The 27,130-nt window shown below is 36.3% G+C and overlaps 1 protein-coding gene across 1 annotated transcript in view; it reads left to right on the top strand.

Moving 5' to 3' along the window:
- Window positions 1-2,477: 2,477 nt before the first annotated feature.
- Window positions 2,478-27,130, top strand: part of LOC113701894 (translation factor GUF1 homolog, chloroplastic) — a 36,669-nt gene continuing 12,016 nt past the window's right edge. Inside the window, exons 1-16 of the mRNA XM_027222779.2 lie at window positions 2,478-2,867; window positions 2,953-3,129; window positions 4,112-4,198; window positions 5,819-5,875; window positions 6,042-6,107; window positions 13,577-13,639; window positions 15,253-15,297; window positions 15,431-15,531; window positions 17,208-17,304; window positions 17,479-17,550; window positions 18,177-18,331; window positions 18,435-18,492; window positions 19,057-19,137; window positions 19,239-19,325; window positions 21,356-21,427; window positions 21,536-21,670. Of these exons, the coding sequence (XP_027078580.1) occupies window positions 2,622-2,867; window positions 2,953-3,129; window positions 4,112-4,198; window positions 5,819-5,875; window positions 6,042-6,107; window positions 13,577-13,639; window positions 15,253-15,297; window positions 15,431-15,531; window positions 17,208-17,304; window positions 17,479-17,550; window positions 18,177-18,331; window positions 18,435-18,492; window positions 19,057-19,137; window positions 19,239-19,325; window positions 21,356-21,427; window positions 21,536-21,670 (1,599 nt within the window). The 5' untranslated portion in view covers window positions 2,478-2,621. The remainder of the gene's footprint in view (window positions 2,868-2,952; window positions 3,130-4,111; window positions 4,199-5,818; window positions 5,876-6,041; window positions 6,108-13,576; window positions 13,640-15,252; window positions 15,298-15,430; window positions 15,532-17,207; window positions 17,305-17,478; window positions 17,551-18,176; window positions 18,332-18,434; window positions 18,493-19,056; window positions 19,138-19,238; window positions 19,326-21,355; window positions 21,428-21,535; window positions 21,671-27,130) is intronic.

Here is a 27,130-nt window from a genome sequence, read left to right as displayed (position 1 = left end):
CGTCACTGTATCTTTTAAAATACAAGGACATTTTGATAAACACAAGAATATACATGCTATCTTAAGTAGTACCCAATGCTATAACTACAATTAAAACAATCTCACAATTCCAAAATATTCCTACTCTTGTGGTTGAAGTTTAAAGCCATTTTTTTTTACTCATACTCATTCTTATACAGTATACTAGGAGGAGTGCCCGTGCATCGCCCGGGTGTTTGATCCTTGTGGGGAAGGAGGTTTTTTTGTTGGACAAACAATAGTATATTGTGAAAAGAAATAAAATTTAGTATGAAAAGATAAACGATATAATCAATCAATTCACACAGCGTAACAATAAAACTGTATCAAATTGAAAGTCGTTGATAATGCAGAAAGGCAGAGCAACACAGAAAGCTAACCTTATTCCAGAATCTCCACCGAGAGCTCTTACTTGCTATTGCTGCAAACCTATAAGATTATAACCAATCCAGACCAATTGGAGTTAGACAACGCGATAAGAGTCGCTAATTGTAGGTACTAAGAACACATCGACAAAATTAAGGGAGGAACTGAAAAATTTGGGGGGGGGGGGATGAAATCTAACCTCACGCTGAACCACCAAGAGTTGTTGGGACTGAAGAGCATTCTGAGCTGATTAGTCTGGTAGAATTATCCCAATTCTAGAATGCGAACAGGGAGAAACTGATAATCAACCGTTTAGGCATTAACATTAGGGGTAGCAATTTCTGACACGACCTGAAAACATAATACGAATCTACCACGAAATTAATAGATTTGGGTCGAGGTTTCGCGGGTTCGGATCAGAATTGGGTCGAATCCGATGGACCCGAAAAGAAAATGGATCGAATTCGGGTCAACCTGTGGGTGACTTGATATGACCCGATAACCAGTTTTATGAATTAAAAATAATTTAATAAATATAAAAATTACTTTATCTAACTAAACTAAGTTATTCTTTTTTTTCAAAGGTATTAATCACTTAGTCCTAAATGAAGTTATTTAACTCGTGTGAAGTTGAAATTATTATATTTGGACAAATAATGTATTATATTATTTTTTACTTTTATACTATTTTAATTTATTTTATATTTGATTTGGGATAAAACACTTTTACAGTGTTTTAATTTATTTTAGATTTGGTTTGAGATTATTTATTTAAATTTTTATTACTTGATTATGTAATTAGTTTTGTACAAAATTGATTTTATTAGAAATTACAGTGATAAATTAATAAATTAAAATTAAGTTTCGGGTCATTTCGGGTTGACCCGCTAATCCGAAATTTTTGGATTCATGTCAGGTATTCTGATCCGTTTCGAGTTGGCGGGCCAAATTCAGGTAAGCGGGTTTTCTGTTATACACAGATCTCAAACTGAAACGGACCCGATTGCCACCCCTAATTAACATGCCAATGGTTGGACAATTGAATTGGGTGTAATTAATGACGAAATAATATGTAATTTTAGAGTTGATTTCGGATGGAAGAGAAAATGATAAGGCAAATCGTTGTAGACAAAGACAAAAAAGGAAAACTTAATTCCTGAAATTGTAAGGGAATAAACTGATCAACGTTTGTGGCTCATAAATGCATATTATAAATGATAGAGAAATGGATTCCTACCATGGATAGAGAAATCGTTGGTTCATTTCCTAAATCCGATTGCTATTCAAACGCTTCAGACAAAGCAACATCTCAAACGGTTATTTGCGGCTGTAAAGGAGAATTATTGGTAGTTAAGGGATATTCTGGTAATAACACCAACACACAAGCATATATGGGTTGTACAAAATGTAAAAACGGTTGCACACTAATTAAAAATTCCATCAATACTCAGATGGCTCATCAATGACAACTTTAAATGTATTAAAATGGGATCAGTTCAGTAAACATACCCAAATACATACTTTCTTAACTTGTATCTAGAGTTTTTAAACTAATACACAATATTTCACATTTTCAAAAAACCCCCACCTATGCGGTTGAAATTCAACCTATTTTTTGATTAAAACTCAATCTTATATTATATAAGGATATAAGTACACGGATACAAGTCATCATTAGTCATTAAAAGAAATTATCAATAGTTTCCAAAATGTAATTTTTTTTTCCTGACGGAGTGGGTGTCTGGATCAATTTTTGTGGAACCCAACTAATCTCACTCCGGCTCGGGAGGAGAGGTCCCATCCCCCCGAACACGATAACCACGGGACTCGGACGCTTGCGGGCACTGGATACCAACTCCTAAAGAAACTTGCTGAGACCAATCGAGTTGCCCATGAGGGACAGATAATTTGGTGGAAGGCAAGAGTTGAACCCCCGACCTCCCACCTCACCAAGAGAGGTGGGGGCCACCAAATGTAATTGGATTCTGACTTTGACCAATTTCAAATTACAGAATTTCTCTACAAATAGCGGTTAAATCAAATCTTACTCATTCCCGTCCGCGCGAGGCTCCTCTTTATTTGTGACTCGAAACAGTTTGGCTTTACCAAATAAACAAAACCAAAAATAGAAAAAAATCAACCGAAGATAGGCCACAGCAAACTCTCCACTCTCCACTCTCCATTGGCTGACTGCGGCCTTGAAACCATTTGGCGAAGTTCAGCAGCGCCAATTTTGAATGGCCACCGCTGCAGATTTTTGCCGCCTCAAATTCATGCCGTCATCTGTAAACTCACCATTCCACCACCACCACCAGCACCATGGCTTTGGCTTCAACTATTCCAACAAGTATGAATTCAGCTACTCTGGTCGCCGTAGCTTCCGTGTCAACTGCCAGACTACCTCCGGCGTGGAGTCCAGCAGCAAAGTTTCCCATTCCGACCTTCAATTGGCTGCTCTTGTTGGGAAAGATCGTCTCTCGAAGGTTAAAAGTTTGATTGCCAACTTCAGTTTTTTTTAAAAATTTTTTTGGGTGAATTTGGGATAATTGAGTGAAGAGTTATATGCAGGTGCCGACTTCGAATATTAGGAATTTCAGTATAATAGCGCATATCGACCATGGGAAGTCGACGCTTGCGGACAAGTTGCTTCAGCTGACAGGGACTGTGGAGAGCCGAGAAATGAAGGACCAGTTTCTGGATAACATGGATTTGGAGAGAGAAAGAGGAATCACTATCAAGTTACAGGTTGCATTTTGCATTTGAAATTACAGTGTTATATTAAGAGAAGATGACAAAAGTGTTATTTCTTTGTTTTTATTTTTTAGACTGTTATCATATTTGATTTTCAAGGAATGTTATTTTGTTCATAGAATCATATATGGTTGGGAAGAAAGGGATATCTTAGTTGAGTGTACTGTGTAGTCTGGACCGACATTAACTGTATATTTTTGTAGCTAAGTTTATGTGCTTCATTGCGTCTATTGATTCGAGACATATTAGTGAAGTGGAGATTAATTTAGTGTTGTACAATTGAGGTCCTTAGAGCTAATGAAGTTTTCCGAGGGCTAACTTTGAAGAAAAGTGTAGTGCGAGCAGACATTAAGATGGTCGGGTATTTGAAACAAAAGATGGATATGTATCATCCTGTTAGTTGTGAAGCAACTTGGCCAATGGGGTTGACAGTGTGAATGGAACCATAATCTAAACTGTTGGGATGACTGGGAAATAATCATGTTTACTATTCCAAATGTCTGTATTTAACTTAATGACTCACTTTTAACTTAGATGAAGGCTTATTGATATGTCCTCCTCTCTCTATTAGTTATCAAACTGCAGCTTTTTATTTCATGGAAACAAGGATTTTTGTTGTCTGCATTTTTTTGTCATTGAGGATTTGTGCATTAAGAAGGATGGTTTAATTGATGTGTTGTTGATTTTTATAGTTATCTAGCCCAATAGAGAACAGATTTCTTGACAAGAAAAGTATCTGGTTAACTGATTTGTTTCTTTCAAGGTACCCAATAAGGATGTTTTAGCTTTCTATCATTGTTTATTTTGGTAAAAGATGTGGAAATATTTAAAACTGTACACCAAAATAATATATGTTTAAAGGTGCTATGGTCACTTCGTGAAGCAAAATTTCCAATTGGTGCTGGATATTATCTAGCCGACAAGGACTTTCATGTATGCCAGCATGATTAATGCCCTAAATTGCCATTTCCTGCAGGCTGCTCGGATGCGTTTCACGTATGAAAATGAACCACATTGCCTGAACCTCATTGATACTCCTGGTCATGTTGACTTCTCTTATGAGGTACTTGTTCGAAATATTCTCAGAATAACGCTTACACCATTTACATAACAGAACAAGATGTCAATCTGAAAAGAAGTATTCTTGGTTGATTATATATTTGTCTATGTTACGTAAGAATTTCAGATCCATTAGCTAGTTAATTAACTTCATTTACTTTAAACTGATATTGTGGTCGTTGTGTTTTTCTGGTTCAGTACCTTATTAGCTGTGACACAGTTTGACACGCTGTGCTTTTGCTTTGGGTTAGTTGAGCATTTTTTATTCTATGGTTGCAGTTTTTGGATGTGTGCTTTTAGGAAAGTAAGATTCTTTCACAGGTGTGGATGATAGACATTTTGCCCTGGTTCTTCCTTTTCACCTTCTGGTTAGGAGGAATTAAATCTAGGTGGTAAAATGAGGAGAGGGAAAACTATTAGCAAGGAAAATATGCTTTAATTGATTTCTAAACTGCTTCTTTTGCTCCAAAATAGCACTGGCCTGTTTGAATAGGGAGAGTGTTAGTAGGAATGGTGGTGGACAAGACAGGGTTGATCTTGTCTCCTATCTCTAGTGGCCAAAAGGAAGGATATGGGGCTTCTGAAGGGTTCTGAATGAACAGGAACACAAGGATAAAGAGGAGAGGAAGAGGGAATTCAGGGGAATCTTGAGGAAGAAGAAAAAGAAAAAAACTAATAAGCAACAACTCAATTCTCTATTGATCAAATCTCCATGTAAATAACCGAACAACTAGAACAATCACAAGCTATATACTTGTCCAAAGATACAATCCTATTACGATTTTGATTTCTATTTTGCTATTCTAGACCGATAACCATATAACTCTTGAATGTATTTCTAAATCAACATGACTCCAATCAGTTTCCTGATTTTATCAAGTAACTAATTAAGATTGAACAAAAAAATTTATCAAAATTCCCAGTGGCTGATAAGAAGGACCAAATACCTGTGAAACCTGAAAACGTACTAAAATCCAAAGAATAAAAAACCACTCCCTATTGAAAAGTTATGAAGATCTCTAATTTTAGATTTCCTTTTGTAACTGCCTGCATAGGAGTCGTGACATTTGAAAGATTGATTTGGGGTGAATACAAATACTTATTTTTTTGAGCTGTCTGCATTAGTATGTGAACTGCTCACTTCCTTTCAGTCGCTAGTATAGTTATTAAAAGAATATTCCAAATATTCCACTTCATAATGTTTGACATTTTTATGTGCTTCATCTGGAATTAGTGGAAAACATTGGTTGATCACCTTTTCTTGCCCACCTTATGTATATGTTAAATCTACCAAAGCAAATATAATACATATCTTTTGGGAGATTTGGTATTTTATCTACTGAACTTGAGGGCTCTTGCCAAGTAGTTTCTTTGTTGTTGACTTGTAGTATAGATATATTTTTGTCATATTGTTAAAGTGAATCTCTTGCCCTATATATTTTAGCTCCAGTGGATTTTATTTTCTAGATTATTTTCAGCTTTGTATATGGCTTTACTCCACATTATCCACTATATGGCAGATTTTAAATGTTCTTGCAGGTATGAGCACACATTGATATTAGTTTTTACACAATAAGTTGTGGTTGACAATCTGAAGTTGGTACTTATTTTGCTAAAACCTCAGGTTTCACGTTCTCTTGCTGCCTGTGAGGGTGCTCTTCTGGTGGTAGATGCATCCCAGGTAAACTTTCTTTCCCACTTACTTCTGTTATCTTCATAAATGATCATTCTTAGGCAAAATCACTCTTTCCATTTTTGTGGACTTGCTTTCAATTTACTTTGTTGAAAAAGCAACTAAAAGTGAAAATTGGTCTTTGTACTAATTAGAGTTCAACCATATTGTGCAGGGAGTTGAAGCTCAGACACTTGCTAATGTCTACTTGGCTTTGGAAAACAACCTGGAAGTTATACCAGTGAGTTGACCATAGTGCTATGTTTTCTTATAGCAGATTTCTGTGCTGCTACATTTCTTTGAGCATTTGTGCTGAACATGAGACCAAGTTTCATCGCTAGTACACCTACATAACTTTAACATCTTTACAGTAAATTCATCCTACCCTGAAGTGAATAGGATTAAAATGTTTATCATATTCTTGGTCGTAGCATGTCATGCAAAGCAGTGATAGTTTGATATGTTTTACTTATTCATAGGCCAAGTGTAGAAGTCTAGAAAGTGAATCTCATTGCCTAGGTTGAATTTCTAGCATGATAATTACCTTTATTCAGTCAGGTCTAGCAAAGTTTTTCAGCTATCCTAACTTAATTTGTCTTAACAATTTGAGCATTCGAGTGATTTCTGCATGGCAATATGGGGCAGGATGCAATTCAGTTTTCTCTAAGATAAATAATATATAAGAATAGTGATAAAGTTCATTCTCATTTTTACCATTTTCCACTACATTTGTGGCTTCTTCTATCCATTTGATTCTGCAGAAAGATGTCTAAAATTGGATGAAATTTATGATTGCCCCCATTGTAATATGCCTATGTCCATCCCTAGATTAGCATCCCTATTTTTTTGAGACTGGTACATTGAAGGAGCTTAAAATGGGAATATGGAGATTGCTGAATGAAACACTACAACTGGCAGTCCCTTCTTTCTTTTCCCTCTTTTTGGTCAAGTGCACTTTAGTGTTTTAGGGGTTCCTTTTATAAATTTCTGTAAAGAGGTATCTTGGGAGGAAAACATCTAGTCACCGTATTATGAGTGACCAACTAATATTTATAGGAGTACAAACCTAACGGACTGTTTACAAGAATACCCTTACTAATATATTATCTACAAGAATACTAATATTCTCCTAACACTCCCCCTCAAGTTGGAGCATATATATCATAAGCACCCAACTTGTTACAAAGGTATTTCACCCTAGAGCCCCCTAAACTCTTGGTAAACAAATCAGCCAATTGATCTGCAGACGGTACATGAGATGTCTTGATGATTCCATCAAGTAATTTCTCTCGAATGAAATGACAATCAACTTCAATATGTTTTGTCCTTTCATGAAACACTGGATTAGACGCAATATGGACAGCCGCCTGATTATCACACACTAAATTCATAGGCTGTTTATACTCAAACCCAATTTCAACTAACATGCTTTTCAACCAAACCAACTCACACACAGTGTGAGCCATAGCACGGTATTCAGATTCTGCACTTGATCTGGAGACAACTGTTTGCTTCTTACTCTTCCACGACACTAAATTACCACCAACAAACACACAATATCCTGTGGTCGATCTTCGATCTGAGGCAGAACCGGCCCAATCTGCATCACTATATCCTTCAATATCAGTGTGTCCATGATTTTGATATAGCAACCCTTTTCCAGGAGCACCCTTAAGATACCTGAGAATTCGTATAACAGCATCCCAATGACTAGTACGAGGAGTATCAAGAAATTGACTCACAACACTCACTGCAAATGAAATGTCAGGTCTCGTTACAGTGAGATAATTTAACTTACCCACAAGTTTTCGATATTGCTTAGGATCATCAAGTAATGCTCCTTGATCTCTTGCTAATTTCACATTGGGATCCATAGGAGTATCCACAGGTCGGCAACCTAACATCCCAACTTCACTCAACATATCGAGTACATATTTCCTTTGACATAAATAAATCCCATATTTAGACCGAGCTACCTCAATACCCAGAAAATACTGTAAATGACCTAAATCCTTTGTCTGAAAGTTTGCCTGCAGATTGGATTTAAGTTTCTGGATCCCCACAACATCATCACCTGTAATCACAATATCATCCACATAAACAACTAATAAAATTTTACCAGCATTAGAATGCCCATAAAATACAGAGTGGTCTACTCCACATCTCGTCAGACCGAACTCCATGACCACACTACTAAACCGGCCAAACCAAGCCCTTGGAGACTGTTTCAATCCATATAAGGATTTTTTCAAACAACAAACCAACTGCGAATTCTCCCCCTGAACAACAAATCCAGGAGGTTGTTCCATATATACCTCTTCTTCCAAATCTCCATGCAGAAATGCATTTTTCACATCCAACTGATGCAATGGCCAATTGTAAGTTGCTGCCAAAGAGATAAGAAGGCGAACCGAGGTAATCTTTGCAACAGGAGAAAATGTTTCTAAGTAGTCTACTCCATACACCTGAGTAAATCCTCGAGCTACCAGACGAGCCTTCAATCTATCAATAGAACCATTAGGCTGCACCTTTATAGTGTACACCCATTTACAACCAACAACAGGCTTACCTGAAGGACGAGGGACAAGATCCCAAGTACCATTTTTCTCCAAAGCAAGCATCTCTTCCTGCATAGCTAACCTCCAACCAGGATCATTGAGAGCATGGGTAATAGACTTAGGAATGGATACCGAATCAAGAGATGCAACAAAAGAAGAATATGACAGAGAGAGACGAGAATAAGAGACAAAATTAGAAATAGGATGAGAAGTACAATGTCTCTTACCTTTACGTAAAGCAATAGGAAGATCTGACTCACAAGAGGGCGTCATACCTGGATCTGAAGATTGAGAGTTAATTGGTGAAGTGCGTAGCATATCAGGAGCTTTCTCAACCATGGAACGACGAGAATAAACTTGAAGATTAGGATGAGATAATCGAGTGGTGGAATCTGGTGAACCCGATAACTCAGGTAATAAAGATGAAGGGACTGGTAAAACAGGAGGAGAAAAAGAGGAACACTGGTCTAACTCACAAGACATAACTTGCTTCATAAAATAAGGAGTGGATTCAAAGAAAGTAACATCAGCACAAGTGAAAAAACGATTTAAAACTGGACTGTAACATCTATACCCCTTTTGCGCTCGTGCGTATCCTAAGAAAATACACTTAATGGCACGAGAATCTAATTTATCCACCCCGGGAGCAAGCTGATGAACAAAACACACACAACCAAAAATACGAGGAGGTAATTTAAATATAGGGTCCTGAGGAAAAAGAATGGAGTGAGGTAGTTGGCCTCCAAGAATATCGGATGGCATGCGATTAATTAAATAACATGCAGTTAAAACTGCATCACTCCAAAATTGTTTGGGTACATTCATGTGCAACAAAAGTGTCCGAGCAACTTCGATTAAATGTCCAATTTTTCTTTCAGCAACTCCATTCTGTTGTGGAGTGTGAGGACAAGAGGACTGATGAAGAATACCGGACTTAGTCATAAAGGTATCAAAAGGAGTGGAAAAATATTCTTTCGCATTATCACTGCGAAGTATACATACAGGCACACCAAATTGAGTCTTTATTTCTGTAACAAATGCACAAAAAATGGAATATAATTCTGAACGATCTTTCATTAAATAAAGCCATGTAACTCTGGAAAAATCATCAACAAAGATTACAAAATATTTAAAACCTAACTTTGAAGTTACTCGACTAGGACCCCAAACATCAGAATGAACTAACAAAAAGGGTTCCGAAACCCATTTATTGACCCTAGGGACAAAAGAAACACGATGATGCTTTCCTAATTGACAAGACTCACATTCTAATGAAGACAACTGACTCAAGGTAGGGACCAACTTCTTCAAATTTTGTAGAGACGGATGACCCAAACGACAGTGAATTTCAAGAGGAGAAACAGTAGCAGGGCACGCAATCGGACCATTAGAGTTGAGAAAGTAAAGACCATTATGCTCATGTCCTCCACCAATCGTCCTCTTTGTCTTCAAATCCTGAATGACAACAAAATCAGGAGAAAAAATAACTGAACACTGTAGAGATTTAGTAAGCTTACTAACGGACATTAGATTAAAAGGCAAACTGGGAACGTAAAGAACAGAAGGCAGCGGAAGAGATGAGTTAATTTCTACAGTGCCTAGTCCTTTAACTTTAGTTGTAGATCCATCAGCTAAAGTAACATGAGGGAAGGAAGTAGACTCTTGAAAATTAGAAAAATTTCTAGAGGTACCTGACATATGATCAGTAGCTCCGGAATCAATGATCCATGAGTCAAAATTAGATGATGTGGAGAGACAAGCCATAGCATTACCTTTTTGTGCTACAGAAGTAGAGGGAAGAGATGCGTGATTTGCAGTTTGGTACTGCAGAAATTTGATATAATCTTCCTCAGATATGGTAACAGTCTTCTGAGACCCTTGTGCTAAAGAACTTGATTCAGTTTGATCAGTGGTAACCGTATTAACAAACCGATGTGGTTTTCCATTTAAATCCCAACAAGTATCACGAGTGTGATTCTTTAAACCACAATGATTGCACTCACGGGTGCCTCGACCTCCACGACCCCCACGACCTCCTCTACTTCTTCCTCCACGAGAGCCACGTCCAAAATTAAGTTGCTCTGTCCGATTATTGTTAGCAATTAAAGCAGATTTGTCATTAATTAAAGCACCATCACCCTGTGCATTGTCCTTAGATGCAGAACGTAAGACCCGAGCATACGCCTCTGCAAAGGATGGTAATTGTTCACCTGCTAAAATTTGAGATTTGATTGGTTCAAATTCCGGCTTGAGACCAGCCAGGAATTTGAGCACAAGCATTTGTTCTCTTTGCCTCTGCATAACCTTGATATCACTTGAGAGAGGCATTACAACATTTAATTCCTCTGAGACTCGCTTAAGATCAGCAAAGTATTCAGTTACTGTCTTGTTATCTTGTTGCAACTGAAAATACTCCAAAGAAATATCAAACATCCGTGAGAGATTACTGCAATATAATAACCGGACATAATCCCAAACTTCTTTTGTTGTCTCACAATGAGAACACATGTAAGCAATTCGTGGCTCCATAGAATTCCATATTGCTCCAAGAATTTGGGCATCCTCTTGAATCCACATTAGTTTCTTGCTATCCTCCGTAGGAGAGTCATCTGTGAGATAACGTTGCTTTCCTAAGCCTGTCAGATAAATCTTAACAGCTTTTGACCACTGTTGATAATTGGTATCATTCAACTTCCAATTTGTGATTTGAGGCATCACCATTGGCATAATATTAGTGGACGTCACAATACTTTTTGATAAACTTTCAGCCATAGCGAATAGCACTTCAAACCCAAGAAAGGGTCAAAACTCGAGACGCGTGAACAGTACGCGTGAACAGTACTTTTGCTAGATGTTTAACCTAAACCCTAGGACTCTTGCTCTGATACCATGTAAAGAGGTATCTTGGGAGGAAAACATCTAGTCACCGTATTATGAGTGACCAACTAATATTTATAGGAGTACAAACCTAACGGACTGTTTACAAGAATACCCTTACTAATATATTATCTACAAGAATACTAATATTCTCCTAACAATTTCCAATTGTTGATTCAAAGTCAGCTTTATTTGCCCAGTTCATTCTGTTAGATAAGCTGATAACTTACATTTGAATAGATTTAGACCTTAGCTATATTCCTCAATATTATGTTAAAGAATAATAAAAAGAATTTAATATAACAAGTTGAAGTCCTAGGAAAAGGCACATGGCTATGACCGTGCAAAAGGAAACAAATTGTTTTTCCCATTGGAACCTTTCTAATTTATTGCTTCTTTGCTTCCTATTTAATTTCTAGTAAATTGTTTCCTTTTATTACTGCAAATCATTTAAATTATCTTTGGCAAGTATTTACATGTGTTGGCTGATGAAATATATGTGCATTATAGCCCAAGTTCTGTATTAACAGGATTTTAGTGAGCATAGCCCAAGCCAATAAACTGGTGTGCCCTAGAACCAGAAAAAGAAAATACCTAAATAAATTAAAAGAGATGTAGGAGTTGTTTTGGCAAAACCAGGGCCTACATGATACTGGTGGTGAGTTGTCTACAAGCATCAGTTTCATGGTTCCAAGTGTTCTACTCAGATTATGCTAGCCCCTGAGTTTTCTACAAGCATCAGTTACATGGTTCCAAGTCTTCTACTCAGATTATGCTAGCCCCTCTGCAAATAAACCACTTTATGTATGTTGTTTCTGCTACTTCACTGTCTTAAGCAGAGTTCAGATTTTGGAAGTGGCTCAAGTAGCTTTTGATAGGAAGCTGGAGAGTTTTGGAGGTTTTGTCAGTTTTATAGGGGAAGAATGAAGTCAACTATGAGTTTCCTAATTAAAAGTTGTCTACTTTAGATCTAAGATTGCTATATATGCACATGCAAATTACATAAGTATTACACAGTATGCTTTAATATATGTTGAACCATTATTGTGTAGTTTTCTGGCACAATAAATCTGTGGGAATTGCTACTTTATACATATTAATAGTTGTGGATAGCAATATTTGTCTACATACATGTTGATTGGCATGAGTTCCACATCTTTTCCTGTAGCTTAAGTGTAATAGTTGAAGAAATGGAACTTATTGTCATTTGCCATGGGAATAATTTCTGACTTGGGAAGAACTCTGGGTTCCTTGTGGGAGTTTATGGCTTCCCATTGCGTGTTTAATGCGAAGATGTGGTGTATATTTATGAACATATAGGAGTAAAGAGGATTTGGTCTTGTTACATTGGTCTGATTGTACGATGGGAATATTAGGTCCTTGGTGATCATATTTGGTGTCTTTGGTGAGTTCTGTGGGTTCATCTGCAAGTATAGGAGGAGCAGTGACCATGCTTGGTATCCTTGGTGAGTTCTTTATGCACGGGTGCAAGAATTTAGAATGAAAAGATGCTGCCATGGCTGAGAATAAGGGTATATTTATACATATTTATTATGTTCCATTTTTATGAATATAGGTAGGTCAACCTTATTGGGTGTATTGAATTTTTTCCTCTTAAGTCCTCTGACATGGTGCCAGAGCAAAGATTCGGGAGAAAAGGCAATCTGATAGTATGAAGTGATTTACTTTCATAGTACTATTCGTCCAACTCTGTGTTGATTGCGTACTATACATCCCAGTGTTGCTGTTGATCGTGACATGTCCATGCATTGTAATGTTCATAATTAGTGACCTCTACTCATTATTATCCCATTTGTTAGTGCACAAAGTTACTCTTGTCACCACAGTTCTTACAGTGTGAGAAGTATCAAAGATTGAATGAGTGGTGGTGGTCATTTTATTTATAGGCGTTTCTATTTTGTTGGTTTGCATGCCTGATTGATCGAAGCATACGAAGTCATAGGGTACTGCTTCCTTAGGTACTCTTGTCATGAGAAGTACGTTGTAACTTACTTCATGGCCTAATTTCCTAATTCATACTTTTCTTATAGCTAGATGTTGAGCTTGATTTGCCAATTAAACCTTGAAGTCCAACAATGTTAAAACGAGTTACAAAATTTTTAGGTTTACCTTTTAAAGCACTCAAATTATTGTTTGTTGGAAGACAGAGGAGCTAATTCATCTCTTGCTCAGAAGTATTTGTTGTGTAATCTCATAATGTCTTGTTTGAATGAAATTAGATGGTTGATCCACAAAAGCTAATGATATTCTGCAGGTTTTGAACAAGATAGATCTTCCAGGAGCAGAACCAAATCGTGTATCCCAAGAGATAGAAGAGGTAGATTCACAAAGGCAAAATATTGCTTATCTGAAATGAAAGGTGTTCATAAGGAAATTTTTATGAAATGAAAGGTTTTCATCAGCTGCAAACATATGCAGATACAGCTTTTTTTCTTTCCTTGTTTCAGATAATACGTACGGTATAATGCTACTGTGAAACTGCCCCCTAAACATCCAAGAGCTTGTCTCTCAATGCTAATATTCCAGTTGGGATTCTCCATCCCCTCAAAACTATATATTCTTTCGCCTTCCACAGCACCTGCGTAATGACTGGAGCTCTAAATTCCTGCAAGGTTTGACATAAATCCATGTACAACAATCAAATTATAAAGGGTCCTCCAAATTTTTGCTGAAATTTCGATCTCCAAACAACTCTGCCTCCACTATGACCAAAGCATCAGTTCAGTCTCAAATAACGGTTGCCTTTTTTTTTTTTCCATGAATTGGAAAGTGAAGCTGTTTTGGTGGAAAAATTTTTAAACAAACCCTGCAATTCCTCTGTTAAAACTCCATCACGTTAACTATTCTGACTCTGCTTTAAGGTCTCTATTAGGTGTTCATTTTAACCCTCCACCATCTAGACCATACAATGCACTAAACAGGCCCATGGGTGTGACCTATGGTTTTGTGAGCAAGCACAACATTACTTTGTTTCTTCCTTCCTTGTTGAGATTATTATATTCAGTGCTTAAAAGTCATATGGGACTTGCCGTTTCAATTGGTTAAACTGGGAAACTGTCATCTGGTTGCTCTGGTTTCACTGTCAAGTCAAACTTGACATGAAAACTGGTCATAAGTTTCACACTGTATAGATCAATTAAACTGCAAACATATTAGTATGTGTTCCATGCGGATGTTTTCTGTGATTTTCTTCATTTTGGACAAATATAAGGGGAATACCTTTTCCATTTCCAAAGTATAAAAGTGATTCACCTGGCCGGTTAAAATGGTCAGACCAGTCAACTAGTGAACTGGTCAGCCAACCAGGAAACCGATTAACTTCCTGGTTTGCCATCTAGTTAGTTTTGAAACCATTGGTTCCCCTATGTTGTTCAGTGGGACTTGGGCTTCCTACTAAAACAATTGGAGTCTTGTACTCATCCTTCGGGAAAAATTCATGTCCTTGTTTCATTGTGGCTTGATTATCAAGTCTGAACACCTTAATAGTAGTATTGAGTTGGAGACTCTTGGAAAAGCTTCTCAAATAAATTTTCCTCAGTTTGACAGACATATTCATATTTTATATTCCATTAAGAAACTGAAATTTTGAGTTATCCTTCTATAATCTCTTAAGCATGGAGATAATCAGTTCACTGAGTGATGCTTATGAAATTGCATATGCATTGTTCTGGCAAGAAAATTAGCTTATTTTGCATTAATGTCATAGCATTTTATAATTCCTAGGGCAGGACAAATCTTCAATTGCTTGTCAAACAGTATTGAGCATGTATTGCTTGTTGAACAGTATTGTTACTAATGTTCACAGTTCATTTTGGTTGTACTTTTAAGTATTATTACTATTGGCTGCTGTCAGGAAATAATACCATAAAATCGAAGCTTTTAGTGGTCAGACCTTTTGATGAATACTAACTAACAGGTTGTCTTTGATAGGTTATTGGTCTGGATTGTAGCAATGCAATTTACTGCTCTGCAAAGGTTGGTTATTTTCTTCTTGTTGCATTCTTCTTGTCAAATGATAATTAATTAAAATGAGAAACTCTACAATTTGAAAACTCTCAGGTTTTTTTTTTTAATACTTTAATAGCATCATTCTTTTTCTTGTTTCAAGGAAGGGATTGGGATCACTGAGATCCTAAATGCAATTGTTCAAAGGATACCCCCGCCTCATGATACTAATGGTAGACCTTTGAGGGCTCTAATTTTTGATAGGTACTTAATTTACCTGCTGGATTCCTTTTTTGTTTCTGTTCTAAGTTGGTATAGATTTTCTTAAAGCAGCTCAACATGTGGTAATAAAAGGTGGTTTGGTATATTGAAACACTGTTTTTTACTTTTGTTAAAACAAACTATTACAAGAAACTTTTTCTTTTGGTGCTTTTAACAGAGAACTGTGAAAACTTCATTTCAGGATAAATGAATAATTTCAGGAACCTCCCAAGACATTTCTCATAATATGACTTAGCACAGCTTAGGTTTTCAGAATCTGAGCTACCTCCCTCGGATTGACATTTTTTGTAACATTTTAGCCTCTTTGGAAGAAATGTGAGAAAGATAAAACTTTTGTTCCAATACTACCCTTGTGTTACCCTACTTATGAAACTTACAACAACAATAAAAAATAAAATAAGGTTAAAAAGTAAAAAGATGAAAATTTGAGTAGTTATAAATGCAATAACAAGTAATTTTGTAGATATACAATAACTAATACGTACTCTAATGAATGATGATTGAACCAAAAAAAAGGATATTCCTAGATATATATTCGGTCATTAGATTGTTTTTGATTAATTTTTTTATTCTAACTTATTCATAAAACCTTTTTTCTATAAGTAGGATTTATATTACAAACCACATGTATGAAGAGATTATTTTAATTTTCAGTACAACTTAAATTACATCATGTATTAAAACATATTTCGTAAAAAAATTTCTTGACTTCGTTATAACTATTCTACAATTTTTCAAGGTTAATTACTTACCAAAATCCTTCTAAGTGGTTGACTTTGACTAGATTTAATTTATGCACGTCCTTTGCTGTCCAATCACCACCTTGATACAGAGAAATATGGACCAATATTGGATAGTGATTTGATTATCTTTTTATCTGCATTTTTTGGTTAAAAATTCTCTTTTTGTTTTGGTTTTTGGTTAAATAGTTATTTAGGGTGCAAGGGTAATGTTGTCCATTTGTGACCTTTGATAGGGACATTTGGTCTTGTCAAGCTGATAGAGGAGGTAAGTGAGATCTTAAAAACCTCAAGGGAGTTGAGTGATATTATGAGAAACCTTAGGGGAGGTTTTAGAAATTATCCCCAAGGTAAACCCAGTGGTTGGAGAAAAAGCGACTACTGAAAACTATTTCTTGTTTAAAATTTTCTGACTCTTTTTGTTAAACAAAAATAGCTTGGGGGAGTTTTTGAATACACGTCGTACATAATTTAGCTGAAATAATTAATTCTTCACACTAGGCAACCTTAAGATATCCAATTTTAAAAACTACAATTGTAGATTTTTATGTTTGGTGACCTTTCATTCCCAAGTCTGAAGGCTATCTAATTGAACTTCAACCCATATTAATTCAAAATTCTTTTAGGAACCTGATCATTATTTATGTCACTGTAGATCAGTTTCTTTATACGGTCAGCAGTTGTGCGTTCAACATAAGTTCTGTATGCATATCCATATCAAAACAAAGCTAAACGCATTTAGACATATTGTCTATACATTACTGTTGGTATGACCCTCGTTCATCGGCATTTTCCAACTCCCTGTGCTAATTGTTGTGATTTTGTATTTACTCTTCTGCTTGTGAATGCTGGTATTGGATAATGTAATTCACTCTAGGTGTTAGTTTATGTATCTCATTTAGATTTTTTATTTTGTAGCTATTATGATGCATACCGCGGTGTTATTGTATATTTCCGAGTTGTTGATGGGACTATCAAGAAAGGTGACAGGATTATTTTCATGGCAAGCGGGAAGGTATATGTTTTCTTTTGGTTTTGAGTCCTCATCTCTGATTTTTTTTTCTCTCATCTGTGAATACCTCGTAATCTTATTGTTGTCTTCTTGACAAACAACATAGAACCGTACTCACATTGCTGCACAGATTGTATTCCACCAGTTTGCTGATAATCCTAACACCCAAAAATGCAGGATTATTTCGCTGATGAAATCGGAGTTTTGTCTCCTAGTCAAATGCAAGTTGAAGAATTGCGAGCTGGGGAGGTAGAGAATCATTTTTGAGTTTTTGGTTTGAAAATATATTCTTAACCTTTAAAATATCTAAGCTTTCCTCTTCAGAGATGCATTCGTCTCTTTGCCTGAACTTATGGTTGTTGTAATTTTAAGTTCCCAACTGTATGGATCCTAAGTTTCTTAGACATACCAAACCTTGAACCTTTTGTTTGCTTTGACAGCACCTTAATTTATCTACTAGTGTGAACTCTGAAGATTCATTCAAATTCTCAATACCGTTCTGATGAATGGTAGAAAGTTTGAGTAGTTTTTGAAACCCAAGAATTTTCTATTGCCCTTTGCTTTGTTGACCATCAAATATACAGGATTTGTAATAAGTTAAGTAATAAATATTGCTAAATGCATATTACAGAAGGATAACGGCTTGTAGTCTTTGGAAAGGGAGAAGATAGCTAAAAACATCTGTTGTCTTAGCAATGAAAATGAGATGGCTAAATTTTTGTTCTTTCATCTCGCATCGGTTGTTAATGTCTGGAATCTGTTGACCTGAAACATGCATTGTTTGAGATATAAAATAGCTGGTACTTGCTGTTCATGTTACCTGCAAAACATTATGTCTTGTGATTTAGAATGATATTGTATTCCTAGTTTTTCAGGTAGGATATTTGTCAGCTTCAATAAAATCAGTGGCAGATGCTAGAGTTGGTGACACCATTACACACTACACTAGAAGGGCAGAACAATCACTACCTGGATACAAGGAGGCTACTCCAATGGTGTTCTGTGGCCTGTTTCCAGTTGATGCTGACCAGTAATTATTTGTTTATTATACTTTTTCTTTACTAAAAGTGTCATTGGAAGTATTTGTGAACTGCTATTCCCCTTTAACAAATGTGTATTTATGATCTTGATAGGTTTCCTGAGCTGCGTGATGCATTAGAAAAGCTCCAGCTTAATGATGCTGCTCTGAAGGTTTGTTCTGTATCCTTTGGGAAAAATTATGTTGAATAAGCTGCATTAAGACCTTCGTTGATTTCAGAAACTGATATAGGTTCTTGTCTTCTGAACTGAATACTTGTAGATTAAGACCTCTTTCGTCTGATTTGATACCTGTACTTCTTGGGTTGTACAGCTTGTTATTTTGATGTTGTAATTGCAATGAACTTTGCAGCGAAGTACATTTTAGGTAGCCTGCAGGTCAATTAATTTTCAGCTGAGATGTTAATGTCAGTAAAAAGTTGGATTTTAAATTATACCATGGGACGAACAAAAGGGACACAGTTGTAATATTAGCCTACAAATTAAAATTAAAATAAAGCAAGGATTACTATAGCTTTCTTCAGCATTGCAATAAGTACATAATTCTCCTAGGACAGATGTCAACTGATTTATCATGGGGGATGTTCTTGAGATTTTGAATAGATGACTATATCTTCCTGGCAAAGCAAGCTGCACTTATTTAAGCTACTATTTTAGCTGTGTTTTTTAGCTAAATTCTAAGGAAATATCTTTTTCATGAATGATATTGTGTTGCAGTTTGAGCCTGAGACTTCTAGTGCTATGGGATTTGGCTTTAGATGTGGTTTTCTTGGTCTTCTTCACATGGAAATTGTTCAGGTTGGGGGGACAATTATTCTGTCCGAATTCTAATCTTGTTGCTATTTCTCATCCTTGGAAGTTGATCTGTATGGTTCTGGTTTTGGAACTTTATTTGACAGGAAAGACTTGAGCGGGAATACAATTTAACATTGATCACTACAGCTCCAAGTGTTGTTTACAGAGTGAACACCATAAATGGTGATACTGTAATTCTTTCTGATCCTAACCTTCCACCTTTATTTAGCTTTTCTATGTATTTCTTTCATATGTTATGCAAGTCTTAAGCTTGTGGAATCATTCAAATGTATGGTAAATTAAGGATAGTTGTGATGATGGCCTTTACCCATTTTATGCCTGTGTGTTGGGATCGTTTTCAAGCTCAATTATAGGTCTATACCAACTTGTACAGATAGACGATTAGGAAGGTCATGTTTCTCAATAAAATGGAATTGAAAACATAAACTCTACAGTGTTAGCTACAGGAAATTTCTTTTCAATTTGCATTTCTCTGTTACTCACGATGGTGTATTAGTACACCATCAAACTTATTGATCATATGTAATTGATTATTCAGAATGTGAATTATTGTTTTGATACTTTTCTTTTCTTTCATTTTCTTTTCCCTAAAAGGAAACACAGAGAAAATCTTTGCATAGGTTGCTGCAAAGTGTCTAAGCATTCTCTTAGATTTTGCCAGGGAGAATTAGGAATTTTGGAGTTTTTAAGGATTCTTTGGTGATGAAGAAATCAATATATGGGGCAGAATTATTGTCATTGTGGGATATGTGGCATAAATGTAAGAAACTGAAGTAGATACAGTGGGAACTTTTTCAAGGAGGGGAGCTAGGTTAGTTTGTTAGTTTTGCTGCTGCACTAATAAGAAATAAATTTTTTGCAGGCTCATTTGTCTGATAAAGAGAGTGGAATGTGTTTTGATTGTGCAAAAGGGTCTAAGATTTTGAATAGAAACCTAAGAAGCTCTTTTTGCGATGATTTGTGGTTGAAAGATGACTGCATAAAGCCCAACTGCTTAGCATAATGCAGAAAATTGGAGAAGGGAATAGTAAGAGGAAAACAGGCATTGGAATAAGACGGCATTTAATTTGATTAGAACTGGTTGACTCTGAGTCTCAATCTCATGTGGAACTCTTTCGGCTTATGAATAAACTGAGAAGCTTGAATAAATAAGTCAATTTTGGTTAGCTGATAGGATATTTGGTATAGTTATTTGAAAAACAATGGAAGATAATAACAAATTACATATAGATTCTAGAAATATCAGGGCTTTTTAACTACGGCAATTGTTAACAGCTTTCAACATTTTGTAATGGCACTCCCACTATTTTCTTTGTCATTGTCTCTTACTATGAAAGAGAAGATAGTCAGAGTGCCACTATAAAAAAGTGGTGTACAATTGACATTTTCTTTTGACTATAGATGAATTATGGTGAAGAATCTAAATCACCAAAGGTGCTTCCCATTAGGCCAAAATGGCTTCTTGCAGGTAGAGCGACCTGAAGTCGCTGTTTAGGCATGTAAATATCATAGTTCTGGTTTGTTTCTTTTGTTACTATGTTGTTGGATTGCTTTATGTTTTCCTTTTCTCATTTAAGTACAGCTATTAGATTGGTGTTGCATACAATTATTTTGAATTTGGCCACACAAGATTGAAGGTTTATTTAGAGGCAAAATACATATTGATTTCTTGTGGATGAAATTGTACTTATAAAATGCCATATGGGTAGATGCTCAAATTTTTTCCATTTTCTATGTATCCTGGGGGACGGGCAATTTAGTGGCCTTTGCGAGGATGCAAGGAGTTGGACACACGTGATTTATGGGATCCCATGTGCCCATTTTATCAGAGAGTTGATAAAAACTCCTAACAAATCAGTGTTGTGCATTCAATGTCATCTGTTCTTATTAATATTTGCAATAATCAAATCATTAGTTTTCATGAAAAGATGATTAAGTTGGATCTTATAGGTTCGATAGTGTCTTGTTACATTAAAGACTATCATGTGCTTCACAAGGTTGCATGGGTTTCAACTCTCTGTGTCTATTTTTCGTTCCTATTTTAGATCTGTATACTCTTTTTTCTTCAGTTGCTATATTTTCCTTTGGTCTTAAATCAACGTACTTCAAAGTAACTGCTTTATGCTCATCGGCACATGCACAATACACACTGACTTCTGTTTCAACAGACTAATGTGAAATGTGATTTCTGTTAATCTAGGTTGAATGTTCTAATCCTTCCCTTCTACCTGAGCCCGGAAAAAGGAGTTCAATTGAGGAGCCGTATGTCAAGGTCTGCTGTAATCCCATTATCGGAGTTTTTATTGCAGAATCCAAGTTATATTAAATTCTTTAACTGTTAATATCTGATATTGTCATGATATTGTTCCTAAAATTACAGATAGAGCTGCTCACTCCGAAAGATTACATTGGTCCACTCATGGAGCTTGCTCAAGATCGAAGAGGAGAGTTTAAAGAAATGAAGTATCTAACTGAAAGTCGAGCTTCCATCATCTATGAATTACCTCTAGCTGAGGTATTTAAATGCACTGGTTATATTTTTATGGATTGATTGTGCAGAACAATATGTTTCAAGTGCATTTAACGATTTGGTGACCAATTAGAGATTCTTAACCAGTTGCCCTTGGGATTTCATAATAGAGTATGATTGTTGAGATGAATGCACAAGTCCATTTTGGAAGGATGCACTTTGACTGTGTTTGTTAATCCCATTTCATACACTCTTCACAATGGTCGCTCACCCTACTTTGTTGATGAACCAGTTTTCTGCTTACCTTAGACAATTCAGTGCAAGTTCTATGATTATCCACTTGCTTCTGAGTGGACAAATAAGATCCTCTTGGTGTTAATGCATTTTCTCAGGTATTCATGTTTTGGGTGTAAGATTCTAGCTTTTAATGGCTTCTGCAACTATATTAATCTTAACTTTTTGCCTAAGAGTACCGACAACTTGTACAAATTTTTAATCCATTTGTGAATTTTTTTTTGGGGGGGGGGGGGGATGTAGACTTACCTCTCCTCTGCTGTCTTTAACTCCATCCACTCTTTTATTGGCCATAATGCACCATTTTCCTATGACAACTGCCTTTTACTTACCACTTTGGGAGGCCTCTATTTGGTTATTTTCTTTTAAAAATTGACATAATTTCTCATGCTTCTTTTTGTACCTCAATCAAGTCCTTTAGTCATGGTGCCTTTTTCTACATTTTCCTTTTGCATTAAACACAATTTAAGAGAATTTTATTGACATCCTATATTTAATTCTCTATGATGGCTGTAGTGTTCCGTTTGTGTTGCTACGTTATTGTGACAACTTTTCATCCTGCTTAGACAGTGGGTAATGGTACAAGGAATGTTATTTTCATAAGACTGACAAACATGCTTCGACGTCTTCCCAGTGGTTTAATTGTCTGTAAATGAACATTAGTTGTGATTGTTAATCATCTAGTTGTTTGGCTGATAGGTTGAAGAGTTACCTTGTTGCAATAGAGCATACACAGTTTTATGCGTTAACTATAAAAGAGACTTTTGGTCCTGTTGCCGAATAATGTCTTTGGTCTCCTGATCTGAGCACCTAATTGTGGAACTTATGCTTTGTTTAGGTGTGAAGGTTGCAATTTTACCATGGAGATCTTGAGGTGCTTATGATTTTTTAATGCATGGTATTTGATGTAAACTCCTAAAATGGTAGAAACCTTCTCCTTAAGCATGTTTATTTGACTTGAAGGAAGTTGTTAACTGGTATTTTGGGAGGAAAATATCTAATCATCGTATTATGAGTGACCAACTAGTATTTATAGGAGTACAAACCTAATAAACTATTTACAAGAATATCCTTACTAATTTATTATCTACAAGAATACTTCTATTCTCTTAACACTCCCCCTCAAGTTGGAGCATATATATCATAAGCACCCAACTTGTTACAAATGTATTTCACCCCAGAACCCCCTAAACTCTTGGTAAACACATCAGCCAATTGATCTACAGACGGTACATGAGATGTCTTGATGACCCCGTCAAGCAATTTCTCTCGAATGAAATGACAATCAACTTCAATATGTTTTGTCCTTTCATGAAACACTGGATTAGACGCAATATGAACAGCCGCCTGATTATCACACACTAAATTCATAGGCTGTTTATGCTCAAACCCAAGTTCAAGTAACATGCTCTTCAACCAAACAAACTCACACACAGTGTGAGCCATAGCGCGGTATTCAGATTCTGCACTTGATCTGGATACAACTGTTTGCTTCTTACTCTTCCACGACACTAAATTACCACCAACAAACACACAATATCCTGTAGTCGATCTTCGATCTGAGGCAGAACCAACCCAATCTGCATCACTATATCCTTCAATATCAGTGTGTCCATGATTTTGATATAGCAACCCTTTTCCAGGAGCACTCTTAAGATACCTGAAAATCCGTATAACAGCATCCCAATGACTAGTACGAGGGGTATCAAGAAATTGACTCACAACACTCACTGCAAACGAAATGTCAGGTCTCGTTACAGTGAGATAATTTAATTTACCCACAAGTCTTCGATATTGCTTAGGATCATCAAGTAATGCACATTGATCTCCTGCTAATTTCACATTGGGATCCATAGGAGTATCTACAGGTCGACAACCTAACATCCCAACTTCACTCAACATATCGAGTACATATTTCCTTTGACATAAATAAATCCCATATTTAGACCGAGCTACCTCAATACCCAGAAAATACTGTAGATGACCTAAATTCTTTGTCTGAAAGTTTGCCTGCAGATTGGATTTAAGTTTCTGGATCCCCACAACATCATCACCTGTAATCACAATATCATCCACATAAACAACTAATAAAATTTTACCAGCATTAGAATGTCGATAAAATACAGAGTGATCTACTCCACATCTTGTCAGACCGAACTCCATGACAACACTACTAAACCGGCCAAACCAAGCCCTCAGAGACTGTTTCAATCCATATAAGGATTTTTTCAAACGACAAACCAACCGCGGATTCTCCCCCTGAACAACAAATCCAGGAGGTTGTTCCATATATACCTCTTCTTCCAAATCTCCATGCAGAAATGCATTTTTCACATCCAACTGATGCAATGGCCAATTATAAGTTGCTGCCAAAGAGATAAGAAGACGAACAGAGGTAATCTTTGCAACAGGAGAAAATGTTTCTAAGTAGTCTACTCCATACACCTGAGTAAATCCTCTAGCTACCAGACGAGCCTTCAATCTATCAATAGAACCATTAGGCTGGACTTTTCTAGTATACACCCATTTACAACCAACAACAGGCTTATCTGAAGGACGAGGGACAAGATCCCAAGTACCATTTTGTTCCAAAGCAGACATCTCTTCTTGCATAGCTAATCTCCAATCAGGATGATTAAGAGCATAGGTAATAGATTTAGAAATGGAGATAGAATCAAGGGAAGCAACAAAAGAAGAATATGACATAGAGAGACGAGAATAAGAAACAAAATTAGAAATAGGATGGGAAGTACAATGTCTCTTACCTTTGCGTAAAGCAATAGGAAGATCTAACTCACAGGAGGGCGTCATACCTGAATTTGAAGATTGAGAGTTAATTGGTGAAGTGCGTGGCATATCAGGAACTTTCTCAACCATGGAACGACGAGAGTAAACTTGAAGATGAGGACGAGATAATCGAGCTATGGAATCTAGTGGACTAGATGACTCAGGTAATAAAGGGGAAGGGACTGGCAAAACAGGAGAGGAAAAAGAGGGACACTGGTCTAACTCACAAGGCATACTTTGTTTGATAAAATATGGAGTGGATTCAAAGAAAGTAACATCAGCACAAGTAAAAAATCGATTTAAAACTGGACTGTAACATCTATACCCTTTTTGCGCTCGTGCGTATCCTAAGAAAATACACTTAATGGCACGAGAATCCAATTTATCCATCCCGGGAGTAAGCTGATGAACAAAGCACACACATCCAAAAATACGAGGAGGTAATTTAAACACAGGTTCATGAGGAAAAAGAATGGAGTGAGGTAATTGACCTCCAAGAATATTAAATGGCACGCGATTAATTAAATAACATGCAGTTAGAACTGCATCACTCCAAAATTGTTTGGGTACATTCATGTGCAACAACACTGTTCGAGCAATTTCGATTAAATGTCCAATTTTTCTTTCAGCAACTCCATTCTGTTGTGGAGTGTGAGGACAAGAGAACTGATGAATAATACCAGACTTACTCATAAAGGTATTAAAAGGAGTGAAAAAATATTCTTTCGCATTATCACTGCGAAGTATACGTACCGGCACACCAAATTGATTCTTTATTTCTGCAATAAATGCACAAAAAATGGAATATAGTTCTGAACGATCTTTCATTAAATAAAGCCATGTAACTCTTGAAAAATCATCAACAAAGATTACAAAATATTTAAAACCTAACTTTGAAGTGACTCGACTAGGACCCCAAACATCAGAATGAACTAACAAAAACGGTTCAGAAACCTGTTTATTGACTCTAGGAGCAAAAGAAACACGATGATGCTTTTTTAACTGACAAGACTCACATTCTAACGAAGATAATTGACTCAAAGTAGGAACCAACTTTTTCAAATTTTGTAAAGACGGATGACCTAAACGACAGTGAATTTCAAGAGGAGAAACAGTAGTAGGACATGCTATCGGATCATTGAAGTTGAGAAAGTAAAGACCATTATGCTCATGCCCTCCACCAATCGTCCTCTTTGTCTTCAAATCCTGAATGACAACAGAATCAGGAGAAAAAGTAACTGTACACTGTAGAAATTTAGTGAGCTTTCTAACAGACATTAGATTAAAGGACAAATTGGGTACGTAAAGAACAGAAGACAGCGGAAATGATGGATTAATTTCTACAGTGCCTAGTCCTTTAACTTTAGTGGTAGATCCATTAGCTAAAGTAACATGAGGATATGGAGTAGACTCTTGAAAATTAGAAAAAATTTTAGAGGTACCTGACATATGATCAGTAGCCCCGGAGTCAATAATCCATAAATCATTACCTTTTTGTGCTAAAGAAGCAGAGGGAAGAGATGCGTGATTTGTAGCTTGGTACTGTAGGAATTTAACATAATCCTCCTCAGATATAGTAACAGTCTTCTGGGACCCATGTGCTGAAAAACTCGATTCAATGTGGTCATTGGTAACCGCATTAACAAACCTTTCAACCATGGCGAATGACACATCAAACCAAAGAAAAGGTCAAAACTCGAGATGACAGTGACGTGTGAACAATATGCCGTGAACAGTGCTGCGCCGTGAACAGTAACCACGTGAACAGTGCCGCGCCGTGAACAGTGCGGCTGAACAGTACTTTTGACTAGATGTTTAACCCTAACCCTAGGACTTTTGCTTTGATACCATGTTAACTGGTATTTTGGGAGGAAAACATCTAATCACCATATTATGAGTGACCAACTAGTATTTATAGGAGTACAAACCTAACAAACTATTTACAAGAATATCCTTACTAATTTATTATCTACAAGAATACTTCTATTCTCTTAACAGAAGTGAAACGCTATTTCATATATTCTGATCTGAATGCTCCAGGTCTTGTTATAATTAGAAGTTATGACAATTAGATTCAAAAGATTCATAGCCCATTCTTCAATTAAACTCCAAATTGAAGACTTACGTGAACTGACTTATTTATTAGGTGATAAAGTTGCTCAATTTAAGTTGTGGTATTTGTCATGCCAAAAATGTTTTTTATATGTTGATGGAAGTTAGAATGTTGAGTCTTCCATTGTTAAATTAGGGGTAATAGGATGAGTTATCATTTGATGCTTGCTTGTGTTTAAAAACTCCTATGAGTTTGAATTGTCTCTTTGTCACTAGACCAGACATTTCTATTGTGTCTGGCCTGATCAGTCAGTTTCTAGTCTCATCAGACAACAAGAATCAGTTTCCTGAGAGAGTTATGATGTATCAAAA

The sequence above is a fragment of the Coffea arabica genome, chromosome 7e (genome assembly GCF_036785885.1).
Source record: "Coffea arabica cultivar ET-39 chromosome 7e, Coffea Arabica ET-39 HiFi, whole genome shotgun sequence".
Classification (NCBI taxonomy): domain Eukaryota; kingdom Viridiplantae; phylum Streptophyta; class Magnoliopsida; order Gentianales; family Rubiaceae; genus Coffea; species Coffea arabica.
This window is presented reverse-complemented; position numbering and strand designations above follow the sequence as displayed.